Source organism: Copadichromis virginalis, linkage group LG3, assembly GCF_057382275.1.
Source record: "Copadichromis virginalis isolate Kocher_CV1m ecotype Utaka linkage group LG3, C_Virginalis_male_GT1.1, whole genome shotgun sequence".
NCBI classification, from domain to species: Eukaryota; Metazoa; Chordata; class Actinopteri; order Cichliformes; family Cichlidae; genus Copadichromis; species Copadichromis virginalis.
Window position 1 is genome coordinate 60,397,824 of NC_140620.1, and position 16,862 is coordinate 60,414,685.

The window sequence follows — 16,862 nt, forward strand, 5'->3', positions numbered from 1 at the left end:
TGGAAAGAGGTGCAGAAGCAATATGAGCTGAACTGAATCCCAAACTGATGAAAACATAAGTCAATGGCTTTACTTCTATGGTGCCTAATGAAGGTTTTCTTTCTTTTTTGAAGTGCCATTTCAAAAGAATTTTGAAGAATGTTATACTGTAGAGTTTATGTCCATATAAATATATAAAAATATATAATAAACTTCATTTCTAAGCCATCTACCTCATTGATACAGGAGGGGGGGGGGGGGGCTCCACACAAGTAGGGGAGACCGGGGATAGTTGTAACGTGGGTCAGTTGTAACACTTCCAATTTCTCCAATCAGGGCTAAGTTTCAAATGATGTGACTCATCCTGTGCATGCCCAACTCAGTTCTGCTATCACATGTGAAAAATCAGCACATTTCGTCAAACACAGACAATTTAACACGAAAAAAAGTCATTTGTATGCCAAAAAGTAAGTTTTTCTACTTTATTTCAATTTCTAATAGCATTATCTGCTTTGCAGTTAAACTCATCAAACTTAAATTGTGTTATTTGTATGTCTATGGGGATATATTCTGTGTAGGTCTTTAGTGCTAATGTTTTAGCCGTTGGCTGTAATGTAAGCTAGTTCATGGCTATAGGAGTCTGGGTCAGTTGTAACAATAATGCAGATGTTACAACTTACCACACTATTACTTTAACTTATATTAAACAAGTTGGGGCAACGACATCAGCAGAGAGAGGTTCACTGGTCACATTTGTATATGTGGTTAATGCCATTGGCAACACAATTCCTCCACTGTTTGTGTTCCCACACATACATTATGCAGACCTCTGTGTCAGAGATGGACCAGTAGGAAGCACTGGTAGTGGAAATAAGTCAGGATGGGTGCAAGAAACAGATTTCCTCATCTTTCTGAAGCACTTTGCAAACCACACCAAGGTAAGCCATGATAAAAAGTAATGGAATTGCGATGCTGGTGAACAACTACATTTTTTCAGCTTCATTGTTATGTTCAAAATTGGTGCAAGAGTTGTAGGTTATAATGCCCACTGAGCCAATGAGGCCAAACTCAAGGAAGACCAACCAAAATTAATGAAATATTCATTTGCAGAAAATTCCATAATTTGTCTTTTTTGGGGGGTTGGAATATGTTCAAAAGTTAGATTTCTGCATTCTGTCACACACACACAGCTACATAAATGGCTCTAAGTACAGTCATGTGTTGAATAAACAAAGATTACATGTTAATATTTTGTTAGTACCCTTATTTCGTTGTGTTACATTTCACCCCAGGATATGTTACAACTAACCCAGACTATGGGGTTAATTGTAACATTTCACTCTTTGTGTTTGAGACCATACCATGCAATGGGTAATTGTGCTGCAGAGAAAATAGCTGCACTATTTAATAGCAGAGACATGTAAATACTTTGCATTACATTTCGAATCCACTACCTTAAAAGAGCTCCAATTTACAGACAGAAATGTCAAAAATGTTACAACTATCCCCGGTCTCCCCTATTCATACATGTTTAGAAAATACCACAACAAAATCAAAGTCATTTTGATCGTTAAAGATCAAAAAACAAAACAGAAAAGACACCGCAAAATCTCGGAGCAACTGAATAAATTTCATATCATCAAGTCGTGACGAATGAGTGCACGCACAGTGGCTGTAGGGGGAGCCACTGAGCCAGCACGTCAGCTGCTCCGGTCAGTTCGAAATTCAAAACACAACAGAAATCTCCCGTCTTGCACCGCGGCTCAAAAAGCCTCTGACGGTTATTTTAATTTAACATAAAAAATAAATAAAAATCGCAGAATGTATATTATTCAAAACTGTGGACACGAGTGGGTTGCGGTGGTCGGCAGGCACATTTTGGTATGAATGAAATATTGCTACTTGCACGTTTAAATTTCTATTTATTTTTTGTGTGTGTGACGGCTGCGTGGGTAGCAGAGGAACAACTGCCGTTGGCGCCACTTTCAAATCCTCCACTGAGACAGAATGAGAGCCCGTCTTCAAATACATTTACGCACTATTTCGCTTTTTAGCGTAAAACCAGGATTATCTTAACATTATTTCTCCTTTGGATATTCTTTTTCTTCCGAAGGTAAGAGTTTCTTTTTCCGCCCCAATTTTGACTAATAAAGTATTTAGTCTTTATCTTTTTATTTTCATTTGTAGGTAAGTAACTTAAAAGTGTTTACGTGTTATGGCCGGTAGCTGCTTTGTAAGCGTGGATGTGCTGTAAGTAAAGGCTTTGTGCGAGGGACGCTTAGCAGACAAAGTAAAGTGCGGCTTGAAACAAAAGGCTGCGTGACTGCACTGTGTCAGACACTGTGCGCGTCCATTTCTGCACGGAGACAAAGCAATCATAATATAGTATCTTAGCAAATGTTCAAATATAGCTTATTGTTAACAGTGCAGAACTTATATTTCTTTACAAAAGAGTTTAAGTGATAAGTGGAAAAGTAGAGGAAGGGGACACTCCCCTAGTCACAGCCTCCTCCCCAGCAACCACGCCAGCCCACTCGGCTGCACACTGTGTCTAAATACGACGCTAATCTCGCCTTCAAGCACAATAAACAAACAAATAAATAAACTATACTTAAGTCAAAACGCCCCGTTAAACAGAGGAAACAGTGAGAAAGTCCAGGCTCGGAAAACGCAGTGACTCAGCAGTTTCTCACCTGCGCAGCCTGTCATCCTCTCATCACAGCGAGGACTGCGCACTTTAATACGGGCAGTTATCGAAATATGTGCGGCTGCCTTTGACTTCGACTTTACTCAAAGATCAGTCAGCTCTGATTATGTATTAGTCGGTTTTTAGAACAATGAAACTAATTTTCATAAATGTGTTAATACAAAGCTTTAGGCAACATGACAAATAGATGATTTCTAGGCAAACTATAGGGAAAGTTTTTTTCTTTTTAAGCGTGTCGTTTACAAACTGATAGAAAAACGAGGTAAAAAGCGGAGCTCCCACACAGACCGCTGGACTCTCCCCCAGAATGACCGAGAAACGGACCCTGACATTAAAAAGTCTCCCTCTTACTGTTCAACGTTTTTAGGTAAGACCCTGGTTGTGTATGTGCTGCACACCATCATCTGAGAGTGAAGTAACATTTCTAATGTCTTCACTTTTTTTAGATTAAATCTTGTTTGGTGACTTATAAAGAAAAGGTCACGATGGCTGTGCCTCACCAAGGAGATAGTGTTTGCTTATTCTGACAGAAACTGCTGCTCACAAAAAGGAGAATATTTTTGCAGAATAGTTGGCATCACTTTGTTCTAAATATTACTTTGTTTTAACAACTCAGTACTTTTAATCCATAAAACATCAAAAATACAAAGTATTAAATTAAAGTAGCAACAAGTGACACCTTTAAAACCGAAGTTGAATCTTTTTTGTTTAAGAAGACTGTAATGACAGAATTTTGTTTCCTGTCGACTGAAACAATTAATTCAATGCATCACATTCAAAAATGTATCAGCAACATTTAGAGAAATTCTGGAAATAATTATAATTCTTTTATTATATTCATTAGAGCTGTGTTCACTGAATATGTTCAGTCCGAACCATCACAAAGTGAAGTGGCCCAAATTGAAAAGCTAAAATTTCTTTACTGTATTATTTTATATTTACACTGATTTAAATCCATAAGGTAAATTTAAATAAAGTTTAATACTGCAGCTGTGGATATTTTTCACCATTCCTTATAGCATCAGATATTTTATCTGATCCATAAAGATCTTCAGCTGTTATGCAGCAGGTCAAATATTCACACATGCAATATAAAAATTGTAAAAGAAAAAAAACATAATTCCAGGAACAACAGAACTTTAAACTTCAAGATGTGAATTGATGTGGAAATATTTTCCAATGTGTCATATCCAGACTTGCACAGCAGAACCGAGTAAACAAATCTTTAAACTCTTCTTTTTTGTCTTTACCACAAACACATCGAGGGCCTCAGCCTGCAGAAATGTTAGGAAATGGATTAAGATCATTTCGGGATTATTCTATTAAAATTCGACTGACATAGACGTGAAGAAACCTCGTGTGGCTTAGCCAATTTGAATTCTTCTCCTGGACTGATGGTGTGGTGTTAGCCATTATCATCACCTGTAAGTGATTAGAGTAAGACTGCTTCATGTGAATGGAAAACGAGCATACTTTGTAATTTGGGGCATCCCTGGAGCTTAACTGTGACACCCACTGTTACACCGAGTAATGCTGGAGGAGCTGCTCCATTAGAGCCTGGTCTAGGATTTATTTCAAGTTAGCGCCGGGCCTTTTTCTTAATGTGCCCATGTTTTATTTTTCTGTGTGTGTAAAAGTGCGTAGAACAGAAAGAGAGGTAGGCAGGGCCACCTCCTTGTAAAACAGTGTAGTTTGAGAGCAGCACTTTCAGCAGTGTGAGTCTTCCTCCTTCCTGTCGACTGCCATGTCACGGCCATATGAGAACATGAGAAAATAGAGTCAGGCAAACACCGAGTGTAGCTCTCAGTGCGATTACATTTGTGCATTAATACTAGTCCATGTGTGTGTTTCTGTACTCGGCTTCCTTTGTGTGTCGCAGCACAGAGAAGCTGGTGGCTCACTGTACTTACCCCACTCGTGTGTTTGCTGTGGTTTCTGTTTTTTATTTCGCAACATTAGCCTATAAAGTAGGCTCCTCAAACTGTGTGTGAATGCATAAAGAGCTTCCTCTCAGAGCCACACTATTCTTCATTTTATATTCCTCCCTCTCCTCCCTCCCTGTCTTCTCAGGCTTTCTTTCAGTCTGACAGTGGAGCAGCTTGCCAGGCGTACAGGCTCAATGCGCCGCGCTGCGCAGCAGCCCCTTTGCCTCGCACAAATAAATTTTTTACGTGCAAACGGGAGCTCCGACAGACCCCGCGCTTTACACCTGTCTCACACACACACTGGGGAGCGTCCACATATTTTCTTTAGATTTTTCGCCGCCCCCGAAAATGTCGATTTGTATTGTAGAAAGTGACTGCTAGGGAAAAAGGCTGCAGCCCTGTAGGTTTTTATGCCTACTGAGTCTTCTCACTGTCTCAGTGTGCGTAGCTAGGGCTCAGCGAGGCAGCACTGAGAAGGACTGGGACATGCACATACACATAGCTAAAAGGTGAAAGGCCAGCAAGGAAGGATGAGGGGACACGAAGTTGTTGGTTGTTTGTTTGTTTGTGTTTGTTTGGTTGTCTGTTATTTTGGGGGGGAGGGGGTATTTTTGGGACTGGGACCAAAACCTGACCAACCCCCTTCCTCCCCGGACACCCCCTTTTACTACGAACAGAAGCAGGAGCAACCAGAAACCCCAAACAGGCCTTTTTTCAGCTCTCTCTGTCACTGTAGTAGGCTAGCTCTATCCCTCTGATGGGTGTTTGTGTAGAGCTGCTGTTGGGACTCTCCTTGGTTTTTACTTTTATTTGACAAATCTAGTCATCCTGTGTGTCTGTGTGTGCCTCTGTTGTTCCTGTTTTATGTTATTTTTGAGGACTAGTTCTGATTGTTGGTCTGTGGATTGTGACAATGTATCCACACAAACAGGCAGAAGAAGGTGTGAGTTTACTTTCAGTGTTCTTAGTCAGTAGTTAAGCTAGTTAGCTCCTCCATCATCAGGTTAACATCTCAGCAGCAAATGGTAAGTGAATCTTTTTTTTTCCTCTGAAGAATGTAAAATGGCCTGTGGTGCTGTGACTGCAGGAGCAGCAGGCCATAGACAGGAGCTTTCCAACACTTTGCCTTTTATTCCCTCCATCACACTTTGATTCTTCTGTGAGTGAGAGTGGATGTTTGGGACGTAGTTATCTGTAGTTACCTTTTCTGACCCTTTGTGGCCACATGCCTTTATAAGGCTTCATTTGAGCAGCCTTGGAGGTTAAGCATCAGCACCAAACATTTTACATTTAAAACTGTTTGTTTTAAATAAAAACTTCTTGGCCCTTTAAGAGGATTTTTTTGCAGACAGATATGCATGCGTATGTTTCCTGTTTACAGCCGAGTTTTATGGAAGTATAAATCTTAAGTGTATCCTGTCAAGTGTGGTGCATCAGGTTCAGTGCTGGCCCCGCCCTGTCCAGTTCAAATCTGTTTTTTCTTTATACTGACGAATCAGTCAACTAACTCTCAGTTTCACATTAAAATGACAGAATACTGGCTGCAATGTAAGGATCCACATGTAAAGTGAAATATATCAATCAACAGAAAATCCTTTAAGTAACTGTTGATCACATGTGAAGGATATTTGCAGGTATTTTATAAACCAAACCATAAACAAAAACTGATTTTTCATCACTGATATTCTGTCTATATCTGTAGTTGGAAATGCATTTAAATAAATAAAATCCAAGCAGGTTAAGATGACTACTTCAGTCTCACTTATCCTTAAAAAGCAACCCTGCCTTGTTTTCTTCTTTCCTCTGACACATGAAATACTGAACTGCAGCCAACATTCACGAATTAGATGACGGGAAAATTGTAAGAGAACCTCTGGGCTGGACCAGAGCTGCTGTACCTTCAATAATACTGTGTGGCATGAGTCTGGATTAGTTCCTAGGGGCTGCATCAACAAGACATGACTTCTTAGACAATTGCACTAACTGATCTGCTCTGATTGCAGTGTTTAAAGCGTGACCCTCTGCAGGGCTGCAGGTAAGATGCTGTTTTACACTTTTGGTATAAAAATACACATTTGGTTCAGTGGAGATTCATTAAAATTGGGATGCAAGTATTTTAATAAATCACTTTCTTTTTTTACTTTCAGCTTTTTGAACTTGATGTATCTTGAAAACTCAGACATCTGGCGGATGTTTATATTGTGTTTCTTTTTGGTGAAAGACTTCTTCTAAAAGCTGCATGTAAATGTCGTTTTTCATTTTCTATCTTTGTTTACATTAGAGTAGGTAGCTTGTTACGACTCAACGTTCCCCACTGCTGTGTGCTGTTTGTGGTTTGCCTTTAAGGATATAGTCGGGGTAAGTACAGTCATACTTTTTATTTTATTTCAGTTGCTTAAATAATCTTTGATTTTATTTTATTTTTTGTAGTATGTTTCAGGTGGAAATCATCAGAAAATAAAATGTGTGGATTATTTTATCATTAAATACTTGTGGTGAAACATTCTTTAATGTTATCTTTCTTCAAAAATATCTGAGCTATATGTCGTCGTCCCCCTCCCCTCCCCCATCTGCTTCCTCTTTTTCTCCACTTCCTCCATTTTCTCTGTTTTTAAAAGAAAACCGTACAGATGAACGGAATCAAAAATTCAACATTATTGTACGTGGCCGTCTTCTTCAGAGAAAGGTCACATACATTTCAGTTTTGTCTTTGCCCTCCCGCCCCCGTGGACATGCACCAGCCTGAGTCATGGACTCGGTGTGTCCAGGGTGCGCTCTAGCAGCACATCATGTTTTGCAGATGTGCTGAATCGCTTCAAATCATCATGTGCTGCCACTGTGAGCCCTGGGATCCTCAGCATCACACTGCTCCTAGTCCATTTTCCTCCAGCTTAGACTTTGATTGCAATAATTTCTGTTACTTGTCTTAAAGCTATGAACCACATGTGGGTGAATGAATGCATGAGTCGCTTTCCTGTTGTCTGATAGCAGCTGGATGCATGTCATTATCTGAGTATCACTGGTTTATTTTTCTGTCGAGATCTGTGAAAAGAATTGCACTGACATGAATAGTGAGCAGCAGTAGTGAGCACAAACTCACATTTAATTCTGTTTCAAGCTGAAATCCTTTTGTCTCCTGACAACAAACTAATTGCACCAGTGAGTTGAAAACAGCATTTCCTACTTATAGAGAACATAATGAGGTTAGAAAATGAGGACGAATGATTTAGATAATTTCCTTATTTAGGGTCGACAGCTTAGACACGTTCTATTTAAAACAAACTTTTTTTAGGTTTTTCACTCATAACGATGTTGATTTTATGTTAGTGTTTGTGTGGAACAATCAGCGATTAGACTCCAGCCACAGTTCTCTTTCTAAAGGTTTTTATTAAAATAAGAGAACAATGTGTTTTATCCACATCATATAAAACAAATTTCTGTTTATGAATAATTATTTAAGAAACTTCGGAACAAACGCACAGCTGACCAGGAGTGCCTGCATGTTGCATTTGTTTATATTTTGTTGCTGATTTTCTTGTTTTTGATAGGTACTCGTGTCAAAGCCTGCCAGTCTGTGGAATCACTCATTTCAAATATGTGCTCGTCCCTCCAGAGATCACTGATCCATCCAAAGCTGCTGTCACAAACAACCTGAGAGGTGTTTGCATTGAAATCTCTGGTCTTTATATTTCAGATCAGTATGTGGGAGGCAGATCACTGCATGCTGAAAATATGCTGCGTTACCTGTAGTGCTTGGATTTATTCTTTACTTGTTTTTCCAGAAATGCATGTTTGTGAGTACGTGTGAGTGTTGGTCACATTCAGTGCATCTGGCCGTAGCAGCACATCATTACTGGTATTTTTCACTGCATTACCAGTATGTTATGTGCTGCTTCTGTCAGACACACATCACTACATTGCTGTGATTATCATTTATTTTGTTAGAAATAAGCAGCACTGCAGTTTAATGTGTCTAAAACTTCCCAGTGGACGAACATAACGGTCTGTGGGTCGATTATGACTGTTACACATTAATAAAAGGTCAGCATTTGAAAACTAAAATGTCTACTGAAACTTATTTTAGACCGAAAGAAAAGGTTCAAATCTTGTCTCACCTTAAACTACATGCATGCTAAAGTTCTTTAAGGTCGCGATGGCTTTGTTCCAAGCACAATAATAAAATCTGAGCCAGGTTTGAGTGTCTACAGCGCTGATGAATCTTTACAAAACGCAAACGAATGTGTCATGATTTCCACTTATGTGAGCACACAGAGATGGTGTATGAAGGATATCACACTGCTGGTCACTGTGTTCCTATAAATGTCCTTGATGCCGTCAATCACATCCACCGTCAGCACCTTCACAGCTTTTAGCTCAAGGGATATTTCTTTAAATCATCCTTTTGCAATTTACTTTTCCCTCTTCAGGAGAGAATTAGCATCACTTTTCTTAGTGTCTTAATGTGTTGGGGTGCACTTGGAGGCTGGCAGATGAAAACTAAAATAATGTTTTCTTCTATTTAGACAAAAACATTTCTTTGGGAACTAAACAGAATGGAAAAGATGCACAAGCACATTCAAATTCGCAGCTATTGCATCATCCCCCAAACATCTGTTTCTTTTAAGCCAACGTGTTTACGGGCGATCGTGGCTCAAGAGTTGGGAGTTCGCCTTGTAATCGGAAGGTTGCCGGTTCGAGCCCCGGCTTGGACAGTCTCGGTTGTTGTGTCCTTGGGCAAGACACTTCACCCGTTGCCTACTGGTGGTGGTCAGAGGGCCCGGTGGCGCCAGTGTCCGGCAGCCTCGCCTCTGTCAGTGCGCCCCAGGGTGGCTGTGGCTACAATGTAGCTTGCCATCACCAGTGCGTGAATGGGTGGATGACTGGATATGTAAAGCGCTTTGGGGTCCTTAGGGACTAGTAAAGCGCTATATAAATACAGGCCATTTACCATTCACGCAGCTATGCTTCGCTGCACTTCAAAGCTCAAGCACTTTCATGCAAAATGATACTGATGAAAATTCCCCGTCTGTGACGCTCCTGCCAAAGCAATAAAATAAATGAAAGGCATGAAGTCGAGATAAAATAAATCTATCACCTTAACTTTATGTTCCACTCACATGAATATAAAGAAAAGATTAAACAGCATGAAACATACATGATGCTGTCAAATGCTAAAATACACAAAAACCGACAGTTTCTACATACAGAAAAAATAACAATTAAAATCATCATTTGTTACATTGTTTCAACTTCCAGACTCCAATCTGGAATAATAGGAGCTTGATATGGATGCTGGAGAGGTGCAATATCTCTTTTTATATTCCCAACACTTTACTCACTTTAGTCACTTATTCAGTCACTTTAATTTTAAAACTGTATATTCTGTGTATTTATTATCTCACTCTTATTGCCTGTTTATGCTCTGTCCTTGTCTTCGACGTCATGCTGCTCTGTTGTATCTTAATTGTCCCTTTGGGATGAACAAAGTCTGGTTCTGATATTCAATTGGAATTCATCCACATTGTCTCAGCTCACTGGTGTCATTCTGTTTAGTGGAAAACTAGTTGTGTTTCAGAGCTCTACAGAGAAATCCTGGTAAAGTTAGTTGAGATGTCCTTTTATCATGTTGTTACTGCCATGTCTGTACAGTCAAAGTTTTAACCACGGATATCTGCCAAAAGTGAGATGTGGATTTCTCAGGACACTGGCTCGTCAAAGACATTAGTAACACATGCCAGCAATTATGCTGTCAACATGACAAATCGAATCTTACAAAGGCATTTGGAAGCACTGAAGTGGAAATTATAGAGGAGCTTTTTAATGAGTTTCTGTAAATGCTTTAACTTTGTTTAAAAAACACATGTCCTGCGTCCGCAGCGGGAGAACTTTTGCAAAGGTTATCTTTTATCAGTGAAGCCAAGGGTTTTCTGCTGAAATGTAACTTAAATAAATAGAGTGGGATATTCTAAATGTTTCTCCAACCAGAGTTTAAGGAAACGAAAATTACACAAGGTCACACATTATGCCAACTTGCCTAGAACTAACTTCATCACCAACACATTCTGACTGCTGTTCATCCTAGTGCTCAGCATCCACTGCTTACAAACACGAGTCCTGATTTTTACAAATTATTTCAAGTGTTTCTTCATCACTTCTAGACGTTTACAGGAGGATCAGCGGGACAGCAGAGGCAGGTCGCTGGGGTTCATAATGAGGCTTGAGTCCAGGTTCAGAGTATCTGTGGAGACAGAAAAGAAAGTCTCATATAGTTACTGTAGATCATCAAATGGTCCAAATCTTTACATGGGGCCCATAAATATACAGGCTTGTGGGTTTTTGCCAGTTTATTGAATTACTGTCCCGTCTTTACCTTGCAGTGGCCTGATCCTATATAGATCGTCTGCCTTTTTTACATAACCTCCTTTTGTGCTAGTACACATTTACATAGTGCAGATGCTCCCAACGTCACTTTTTTTAATGTGAAAACCCAAAGTTTCCCTGCTCTCAACTTTAGCTGATAGCCACTTGCCCAAACTGCTGATGGTAAGGCCAGTGAGGTGCAGGACTTACTGGATGGGGTTTTCTACCCAATTTTTTCTGCTGAACAACAGAAGTCAGACCCAGTGATGTTAAAGCAGAAGCTATCTAATCTTTTGACTTGATCCCAACTTTTCAATGTGTGTGTATGTGTTAGTCCCCATAGGGAAATTGTTCCTCTGCATTTAACCCAGTGTGTAGGGACGGTACCTTGCTCAGGGGTACCTCATGGTAGCCATTCAGTGGAGTCGAACCCCCGACCTTCCGATCATGGGGCCACCACTCTACCTACTGAGCTATCCCTGCCCCAGGGATATTTGACAGCTTCTGTTTGTTTGTGTAATTCAGCGTAAAACAATCCATCTGTGGTTTTTTTCTGTTCATGAACTTTACCTTGATCAAAATTGTTGAGTTTTTTGGAGTTGGATCGCTCACCGAGTCCCTCGATGTCCACAAGATCGCTGTTCACATCCGAATCATTCAGAGCGCTGAGGGTCACATCTGCACACACACAGCACTCACTTCACTTCACTTCTCTGTATTATTTGTTCATTTTTGTGTATTTAAAATTTACAAAAAGTTATTATTTACAAGCTACAAGAAAGTTGTTTTGTTTTTTTTAATGAAATGAATAAAACTGTTGGTGGACTCGAGGATGGAGACCTGCAGTCTTCTGTTTCTTCAGAGGAGGCTGGCTGGAGGGGGGACCCTGGAGACCTGCTGCCATGACAACCTGAGCTGTGGACACAGAGATAACAGCTGGAGGGCCCTGCGATGCTCTGGCAACAGCAAGAGTGGATTTCTTGATGACCTTCTTTGGACTGTCAGAAGTTGCAGGCGTAGCTCCATCTTCATATGGTTTCCTCTTCACTGTGCTCTTTGTCAAACTGCTGGAGGAGAGATGGGAGCTAAATTAAGGATTAAGCTATTCCGGCCCACACTGGGTAGTCTCTGCACATGTGATGACACAGATGAATCACACGTTCTGTGACCATTTATTTGGTAACTCGTCTGACTCTGACTGTAACACTCTGTGTCTGATTCATGTTTATTATTAAAACCGGCTCACAAAGTTACACGTTTTACGCCCCAGAGGTTGTTCTCATGAGTTTTCTGAAAATCTTATGAATGTGCAAACTTAAACCCCTGACCTTGAGATGGAGGTCACAGAGACTGAACTTCTTTTAGTAGATGCAGCTATGGTGACCCACAAGTTAATGCACTCACAAACCTAACTTAAATTAGGTTATTTATAGTATAGTTTATAGATTATTTACAGTACATGAAATTGTGCCATGCATGCTATGCACATGTATAAGTTTTGGGTTGTAGACTCACGTAAATGCTCATCCTGTTCTAGCAGATGGTTTCCTCTCCTTAAGGGTAGCCTGGTCTGATTGTTGGAGTCTTTCCTTCGTTATTTGGGCCTTTACCTTACTATATAAAGCAGTGACTCCATAGTGTAGTGGTTTACACTACTCAAATCCTTTGGAGTTTGCATCAGAAAGGACATCTAGTAAATCTACTTAATCAAATATCCATCCACTTAGGCTACGTTCACACTGCAGGCGAAAGCACATCAAATCTGATTTTTTTGACCCTATGCGACCCATATCTGATCATGGTAGGACAGTGTGAACGACACAAATCCGATATTTTCAAATCCGACCTGGGTCACTTTCGTATGTGGTCCTGAATCCGATACATATCTGATGTTTCAGAAAGCGACTGCTGTTTGAACGGTCATGTTGCATTAAATCAGTCTTTTACGTCACTGACACAGGACAGACGCCAACTATCAGCGCCGGAGAAGACATCGTGAACGCTTCCTGGCTATCCAGTGAAACTGTTGGGAAGACAACGTGAACATTTTATTTGTACTGTATAATCTGCAGATTCTGACAGGAATCTGCAACTATCCTTTGAAGCACCGCTCCTCTAAAACAGCAATAAGGATCATTATTAGGCCAAATGTAAATATCACAATAACTTTATAACTTAAAGCAAAATTGGGAAATGTAAAGAAACAGGTCTTTATATTAAGGCTATCAGTCCAACAACAGGGTGGCACGGTGGTTAGCACTGTTGCCACACAGCAAGAAGGTCCTGAGTTCAATTCCACCATCAGGCCGGGGTCTTTCTGTGTGGAGTTTGCATGTTCTCCCCGTGTTTGCGTGGGTTCTCTCCGGGTACTCCGGCTTCCTCCCACCGTCCAAAGACATGCAGTTTGTGGGGATAGGTTAATTGGAAAATCCAAATTGTCACTAGGTGTGAATGTGAGTATGAATGGTTGTCTGTCCCTGTGTGTTAGCCCTGTGACAGACTGGCGACCTGTCCAGGGTGTACCCCGCCTCTCGCCCTACGACAGCTGGGATTGGCTCCAGCGCCCCCCACGACCCTGAAAAGGAAAAGCGGTAGCGAATGGATGGATGGACAGTCCAACAACACTGTTTGGTCTGGGTCTAAACAGAGCGCGTTGTGTGTGACGTCTTCTTTTGCACATGCGGCCGCTTTGAGGGTTCACACTAGAGCGCGTTTGCTGTCGCATTTTATTTGTAGTGTGAACAAGCAGACAAAAAAGTAAATAAATGAAAAATCGGATTTGATAAAAAAATCTGAATTGAGCATTAAGACCTGCAGTGTGAACGTAGCCTTAGAGACCCCTCGTGAAAACGTTTACCTTACTACAGGGGTGGGTAACTCCAGGCCTCGAGGGCCAGTGTCCTGCAGGTTTCAGATCTCACCCTGGGTCAGCACACCTGAATCAAATGATCAGGTCATTTCCAGGCCTCTGGAGAACTTCAAGATGTGTTGAGGAGGTCATTTAGCCATTTAAATCAGCTGGACACGTCTAAACCTGCAGGACACTGGAGGCCTTGAGTTGGACACCCTGCCTTACTATATAAAGCACACTGAGATTAACCGCTGTTATAGACAGAAAATTAATTTACTTAACTCAATGGTTTATAATGAAATTAAACTTATATAAAGTACATCTTAGTTTTTGGCTCCAACAACAAAAACAGCTCAAGTCCATACGAAATGCAACAACATTACTTTTTATATCATTTTAGACAAATTATTATAATTATACAAGGTGTGTGAGACTAGTGTTACCCGGCAGGACTGGACTCTGCCACTGGGTGAAGCTGCATGGTGAGTTCTCCTAGTTTGGTGAAGGCTGCTCCTGCTGCAGAGAAGATCTCGCCCACCTGGCCAACACAGAGTGGTTAAGTGGACAAGTAGCATCCATGGAAAATGACTACGTATCGTTCCACAGAGGGTGAACGTTGTAATAAAGGGATGTGTACTGCAACATGCTGCGATTAACATTTAGGTGGTAGAGCAGGTCAGCTGAGAGAAGGTTGGTGGTTCAACCCCTCTCTGCTCCAATTTGCCTGCCAAATATCTTTGGGCAAGATATTAACCCCAAATTATGAGTGCGTGTGGGTGAATGAGGCAAGTTATATAAAGCACGCTGAGTGCTCAGATAGACGTTTATCATTGGGATCCAGGTTGTTTATGTGCAGTGTCCTGCTGCACGCAGTCACAGCACAGAGTAATACAACAGCACCAGTGTGGAGGTATACAGATTCCCCCTCACTGGAAAAGAAGGACCAAAAGCAACACGTGGGCATAGATGATCCATGATTTTCCACTGTTGCTTTTTAGATAATTTGTCCTAAAACTTAAAGATTTTGCAATATTGTTTGATGATCCCCTGGAAAAGTTCAGTCCATGTTGTGGCCATTGTGTAGAAGCAGCGGGAAGCTCGGTGCAAACTGGGGTTGGTACGTTTGTGTAAGGATAACAACACTGTATGCACACCATGTAATACATGCTAAATGTTCACGTGTCAGACTGACTTACTTTAGTAGAAGCTGAGGTCATTTCGCTGATCTCTGTGATAGCACACACTCAATGATGTCCTTCAGTTCAATTACAGCTACTACGATGCTAACAGCGTAGCTAATGTAGCTCCACAGCTAGAAAGCAGCTCTCCCGCCGTCTTTAGTATCGCTGCTTGGAAAAGGCAGTCTTTTTCATACCGCGCTGCATACTGCTGCAAAAGGTGTTTTATCTGCCTTCAAACTTCTTTCCTATCATGTCACTGACGACAGACGGATGTGCGCGCGCTCAGCAGATGGCTCGCGCTGGCTTCAGGGTGCACTCGTAAATCTCAGTTTTTAAGAACTCACTGTGACCGGGTCACTCGAAACGGGGTAAACTTGAGGACGTGAATACTTACAAGAAAAATACATCTAACCCTAATCAGATTAGTAGATGATATTACGGAGCCCCGCAGGGGACATGGGAGAAAAAAAAATTAAGACGGACTTTTGCGAGATCGCGAGTTTGTTTTGCGAGATCTCGCAAAAGTCCGTCTTAATTTTTTTTCTTCCATGTCCCCTGCGGGGCTCCGTACGATATTGAGGATAAAAACTGAAAAAAAACTAAAAAAGGTTACCAAGAAGAAACGTTTTAACAGAATGTTCAAAAACCTTTTCATAATGTTAAAGTGCTGGCACACTGTTGGAACCACAGATTGTAGCACGTTCTTTTAAAATATGGCCGTATAAGTCTGTCCATCCTCAAACTAAAATCATACACACTGTGATGTCTACACTGAGAATCTATTTTGTATAGTCCCGGGGAAAACGCTTCAGCAGTTTGACACTCAGGCCAGTGCTTCGTGGTGCTGCAGTGGTTAGAACTGTCACCTCACAGCAGGAAGGTTCCTGGTTGAAACTGATACTCTTACCTTGGCTTTAAAGAAAGAAAAAATACTGAATAACAATGTCCTCAGAACATCTTTCACAATAACTTCTTGATGGGTGCAGACTAAAGCTAAGCACACCGATAATCGCATTCGTGCTTATCATGATCAGTTACTGTAGTTAAAGAGCAGGGGATCTGGTCTTTTTGGGGCTTCTTTGAGTGACACATGGTGGTTTACATTGTTAACATTTAGGCAGTCTATTGACAATTTATATTGTATTTATCTTTTATATTGTTATATTTTACCATAAAACACCTTAATTGTTTACAGAAATGAGATCTGACTACACACTGGTGACGCTACTGTAGAAACAACAACATACAAGTCCAGAGGGGATAGTATGAGGTACAGCATGACGGATGGCTGTGGCTCAGAAGGTAGAGTGGGTGATCTACCAGGTGGAAGGTTGATCATTTGATCTCTGGCTGCTTCGGTCTGCATGTCCAAGTGTCTGTCGGGTTGTCACGATACATCCGTGAGAGTGTGTGTGCCAGTGTATAGAAGAAAGTGCTTGTCTGTGAATGGGTGAATGAACCTGGTAAAACAGAAATAGAAAAAATCAGATAGAGTTAGAAAAGCAGTACATAAGTCTGTTTACCAAAAATATATGTTCACACAATGAAGGGAAGATTGAAAAACAGAAACGTGCTTATTTATGCACAACTCTTTAAAAAAGAGCCACACGAGTAAAGAAATGTAGGGTTGCTGCATAGTTTACTTAGTTCTGATCCAGATTAATGTTTCATGCTGCGAATCTTTTTCCTTAAACACTCCATCTCCATTTATATGCTGTAGGTTGTATTAGTCATCAGTTTGTTGTTTAATTGTACTTAAGCTATAATAAATTTGGTCTAAATCCAGCTTATCATCAGGTACTGTTATGGTGTATCTATCTCACACACACTGCACAGTGCAGGCTGGTGGAAACCTATAC

At 40.8% G+C, this 16,862-nt stretch overlaps 1 protein-coding gene and 1 long non-coding RNA gene across 4 annotated transcripts; one reads left to right on the top strand and one right to left on the bottom strand.

The window, feature by feature from the left end:
- Positions 1-1,777: 1,777 nt before the first annotated feature.
- On the top strand, positions 1,778-7,159 carry LOC146716412 (uncharacterized). 2 transcript variants are annotated; one of them, XR_014918985.1, is made up of 4 exons: positions 1,778-2,092; positions 6,615-6,646; positions 6,893-6,969; positions 7,042-7,159. It is a non-coding gene; the product is annotated as an uncharacterized LOC146716412 (long non-coding RNA). The 2 variants fall into 2 exon arrangements; XR_014918984.1 differs by having other exon boundaries at positions 6,893-7,159.
- Positions 7,160-9,689: 2,530 nt separating this feature from the next.
- LOC146716413 (BPTF-associated chromatin complex component 1) lies at positions 9,690-15,112 on the bottom strand. 2 transcript variants are annotated; one of them, XM_085451856.1, is made up of 5 exons: positions 15,019-15,112; positions 14,266-14,360; positions 11,812-12,035; positions 11,542-11,649; positions 9,690-10,849 (listed from the first exon to the last, which is right to left on the bottom strand). In XM_085451856.1, the coding sequence occupies exons 1-5, from the start codon at positions 15,037-15,039 to the stop codon at positions 10,785-10,787; spliced, it is 513 nt and encodes a 170-aa protein (XP_085307982.1). In that variant the 5' UTR covers positions 15,040-15,112; the 3' UTR covers positions 9,690-10,784. The 2 variants fall into 2 exon arrangements, with proteins under 2 accessions (XP_085307982.1, XP_085307981.1); XM_085451855.1 differs by having other exon boundaries at positions 11,812-12,038.
- Between the last annotated feature and the right edge of the window lie 1,750 nt (positions 15,113-16,862).